Genomic DNA, 4,755 nt, shown 5'->3' on the forward strand with positions numbered 1-4,755 from the left:
AGTGTTATTGGTGTGCAGCGTTGCTTTGTGTTGGAGAATGTAATCTGTGTCAGCGGGTCGTCCACTAATCGGAAGGTTCGATCCCGGCTCCTCCCGCTGCATGTCAAAGTATCCTTGAGCAAGATACTGAACCCCAAATTGCTCCCTGCTGTGAATGCTTTGTGAATGCTTTGTGAATGTGGCACGTAGTGTAAAAGCACTTTGAGTGGTCGGGAGACTAGAAAGGTCCATTTACCATTACCATTTACCATTTTGACTCATCCATAGCAGGAAACCAGGGATGCTTGCCTGGTCACACACAATCTCGTATTTCAGATAAACAGTACACTGAAATATGTTTCTGAAAGGATTTTAGTTGAGAAATAGTCAGTGCAATAACAGAATCAGTAGTTTCCAACCCTTATGTCATTTAGTAATCTGCCAACTCCTAGGTGATATATTTTATGGATATTGCATATATATTCAAAACTGTATTATTAACCCAAATAGGGAACTCTGTAACAACAAAAAGTTTAAGACGAGTCATTTGTGTACATTTTGAGCAGATTACTCTGTTTCTCTGTTTTTTTCATAATTTTTAACAATCACACATAGTTAATAGGCTTATTTTTTTGTTTTTTTTGTTTCTTGATTTGAACACCTTCTTATCTCAGGCCCCTCTCTGCCTTCAGGCCTGTCAAGGTAGAGACCCTGCTGCTGTAGCCAGGAATCATCTAGAGTCTTAAGGTCTCAAAGATACAGTCTGTGTGTCTTTGCGGTGTCCTCCGTGTCGTGGGTGATGGTCAGCTGGTGACTGGGGTTTCCCGGCCCCTGTGGTCAATGGCTGTGAGCAGAGGGGGTGTTGCCTTTTGGGTGGGTTGTGTCCGAAGCCATGGCAGAAGGCAACCCATCAAAAACCAGAGCTGGAGTCTCAGTCAGGTAATCGTCTCTCTCATTACACATTTTGTTGTTATCTTTCAGGCCCGAGGGATTCTTGCAAACACCATTAGGAGCACTAGGAGGAGCCAGAGGAACCTGATTTTTCACAAATTATCTGTGGATATACTTTCACTATACGTGATATAGTGAAAGTTTCAGCAAATATGACACAAAATATTTTTATAAAAATTACCCATATCAGCTTTAACCAAATATTTATAAAGAGTGATTTGGCTGCTTGGCAGTGGGAGAATGTTCTCCCAGAAGATCACCAGCTTTTTTTTACTTTGAATTGACGCCATGAAACAGAGAAGCTTGGTGTTTTACTTGAAATACTTATATTATATATATAATATATATTGCAGAAACACATTTTACACTTGTTGTTGATGTTTTAAAACAATGTATAGACAAGATTACAAATACAACTACGTGTGTTAAAACTAGAACCCAACCCATACTGGATTTTTGAGGCAGATATCGACACTGGCAGAATGTGATATTGGTTATTATTGTTAACCGCCCTGTAATGAAGTGTGTACTGTATGTAATAATCTTATCGAGTCCTTATTGCTCCTTCAGGCGGTTGACTGGCGGTGGATCCGTCAGACACGCCCCCTGAGCAGTGCATCATGGGCCCTGGCACCCCCCAACAGCCTGAGATATCAGAATGTTAAGCAACCAGTGCTGTCCCACCCGTTCCACCATGCCAGCCAGCCTCACAGAGGAGGTTACCAACAGGAGGACTGGGAGGAGTCTCTCAGTGTGTGTGTGCTGGTGCGACAGGACGAATCAGATGGCCTCCACACCCTGCTGGAGATTCCTCTGTCCAGCCACAGTAAACTAGGAGAGCTCCTCACTCTGGGTCCTCACAAGTCCTCTGAGTTCTCCTTCCCGTTGACCACTGTGGACGGCAGCAGAGAGGATGACATCAGCGTTGACAGCTGCAAGAAGAACACTGGTGATGCTGGGAAGAGGGAACATGGCTGTTTCAGAAGCCTGTTTGAAGCAGAGAGGTGCCCCGCACCGTTCATGTACGGCTCTCACTTTTATTGTTTTCATTGCCCGGGCACAGAGCCGGTACCTGGCAGTGGGCTGAAATCTAGGCAGGATATTGGACTTAACAGCAAGCCTGTGGAGCTGCCTGTGCTGCATCCAATCTCTCTGTGTAGCTATGCAGAGAGAGCAGGGAGGGGGCACACTGAAGGAGACAATGAAGGGGAGGAGAAAGTGGCCATGATGTATGAAAGACTGAGGATAGAGGTGAGAACATTGTTGCACATTGTCTGGATCAGTGAAGTAAAGTTGCACAGGGTCATTTACTGCTGTAATATGTTCTCAGTGAAGAGCACATAACAAAACTATGGTAGATTCTGTTTTGTAACTTAACAGGTACTTAAATGTTTTCCATCAATTCCAATTTCTGTATGAATCTGATTTGTAAGGGCATTGCATTGTAGGACAGAGCATTTGGCCCACTATTAACTTTTTTTTTCATATTTGGGAGACTGTAACTTTATGAGGAATAAAATGTTAATGTTGTAGAAGTTCTACTTTTCATTCTAGAAATCTCAGATGCTTTTAACAGTGGCACTAACAGTCAGTTGTAGGACCGTATGATTCAGTTTAAATCAACACTATATAAAATCTGGTATTTGTTGTGATTTGGCGTCCCCACTTTAGTAAATATGGACAGCTGTAATTTGTTAGGATTCCATTACTTATAATCAAAAACTAGCTAGTTGACAACTCTGCTAACACAGCCAAACATCAAGTAAGTGCAACAACACAAGACATAGCAAGCTGAATAGTCCAACAGCAAGAAGGCCAGCTCATCGTCTGTCTGTAGCCTTTTATTTTACTAAGCTCTCTTTAGCCAACCACTAAAACTCTTTTCTGGAGGCCTTTTGCTCGGTCACTCTTTTTTTGTTCTTCTGAACTTCCTCTGTCCTCTTTGGTCTCTCTGTGTTGTTACCTTAGAATGAGTCGTTTTTATCTATAGTTAGTGGGTCCTTTTAGTATTAGCGGTTCTCCATGTTTCTACAGTAGTCCAGAACAAACACTGGCTCTAGATAAAGCTCTTGACTTTTTCTGCGAGTTTTGTGGCTGCTGTAGTTTCTCCTACTCTCTTGGACAGTGAGCTGTATTCAGTTGGTTGCAATCTGCAACTTCACTGCTAGATGCCATTAAATCCTACACAGTGTACCTTTTTAAACCATCAGAAATGATTAATGTGATTATAATAGCAAAGAAAAGCAGTCGTCATTGATCTATAAATGAATGAGTGATATTTACAATCTGTTGTCCACAGCTGCTTTATACTGTATGAAAAGCTTCTTCTCTAGTTCATTGAATCCCTGCAGCCATGTATTAGCAGCTGAATAAATCTGTGCATAATAATAATAATAATATTAAACCTGATTCATCAACAACATAGGGACATAGGGAGGGCTCAGTGGAACAGCCATGCCGTGTATGGTCGTGCAAGTTTTTCACAGTCCTGGTTAGCAGTCCTTTTTTGCTAATCCCGACTGGGCCATTGCTGGACCATTTTTCATCTTGGTTAGGTTTCCCCTCACCTCAGCTGACTTCGAATTGTCCCAATCCACATTTGACCGAGAGTTACATAGCTCTTGGAAGTTGCCACGACATGCTTTGTAGTTCTGGTCAATAGGTAGTGCACATTCTGCAGTTTTGGCACTTTGTCAACACAAACTGATCATTTAGACTGTATTTGTGCTTGCAGTACTGAACTAGTAAGTCATTCTAAAGCTATACTTCAATATGAGGGAATATATCAAACTTTTTTTATTTTGTTTTGCAGCTTCCAAATTTCTTCATGAAGAGCCATGATTACAGCATGTACTCACATGATATGGAGTTCATCAACGGCCTCATTAATACCAAGACGAGGTGATCAGTTTGGGCTAATGGCAATACATTATTGCAGACAACTGTCTTGTGTCACTTTCTGTGAGACCTGACGGTTGCTGTTTGTGTGTAGGGGCCGCGTGCTGTACCAGCTCACCCTCTCCCTGTGGCGCCTCCTGTGTCTGTGTTACTACGCCAAGGTTCGGCTGGAGGTGCTGAAGCTCACCAAACACATGGAGGATGGGACCATTAAGGCTCGTTGGAGGATCAGGGGCCTTCCCTTCTTCTCTCTGCTGCTGCGCTTCTACCGCAAAGACAAATCTCATCTGTACAGGTAATGCACAGTACATCCAATTTTAATTAAAAGCCTTTGAAGAATAAGAGGATTTACTTTTCATATTTAGATTATCTGTCTCGTGTACTACTTCAGGATATAGTGAAAGTGTCAGCAAATAAGTTACCTACTGCAGCTTTAACGTCCGCTGCGGAAATTATTTTTTCCCTCCACTACACACATAGGTCCAAATGATTGAATATGCAGTACATGGAATTTTTGATTTTAGGTATAAAATATTTTTTTAAGAGTGAAGGTTTTGTCACAATGATTTAAATAATAAATCCATATGTCATCTGTTGCAGGGCATATGATGCATTCTCTACTTTTTACATTGGACCGGACGGACTCATTCACTGTCATAAAGTTGAAAAGGTAAGCCACTCCTAATGGAATCTACTGCACCTGAAAGAAAACAACCAATCAGAGCCAAGAAAGATAGTTGATTGTTCATTGCTGATTTCACAAGACTCAACAATCAACAATTTTCAAGCCACCAACCCAAAGCGTCTTTCTATCTTTCTCAGCTCTGATTGTTTGTTATTGTTCAGGCCCAGTGGATTCTTGTAAATATCATTAGCCCTAGGAGGATTTTTTCACAAATTATCTGTCTCATGTTTTACTGTCAGGAT

The 4,755-nt window shown here is 41.7% G+C and overlaps 1 protein-coding gene across 1 annotated transcript in view; it reads left to right on the forward strand.

Annotated features, from left to right (window-relative positions):
- Window positions 1-88: 88 nt before the first annotated feature.
- cunh6orf136 (chromosome unknown C6orf136 homolog) overlaps window positions 89-4,755 on the forward strand; it is a 10,047-nt gene continuing 5,380 nt past the window's right edge. Inside the window, exons 1-5 of the mRNA XM_035681211.1 lie at window positions 89-918; window positions 1,501-2,181; window positions 3,743-3,831; window positions 3,923-4,123; window positions 4,429-4,498. Of these exons, the coding sequence (XP_035537104.1) occupies window positions 820-918; window positions 1,501-2,181; window positions 3,743-3,831; window positions 3,923-4,123; window positions 4,429-4,498 (1,140 nt within the window). The 5' untranslated portion in view covers window positions 89-819. The remainder of the gene's footprint in view (window positions 919-1,500; window positions 2,182-3,742; window positions 3,832-3,922; window positions 4,124-4,428; window positions 4,499-4,755) is intronic.

This window comes from Morone saxatilis, unplaced genomic scaffold (genome assembly GCF_004916995.1).
Source record: "Morone saxatilis isolate NCDOM2014 unplaced genomic scaffold, NCSU_SB_2.0 Contig9, whole genome shotgun sequence".
Classification (NCBI taxonomy): Eukaryota; Metazoa; Chordata; class Actinopteri; family Moronidae; genus Morone; species Morone saxatilis.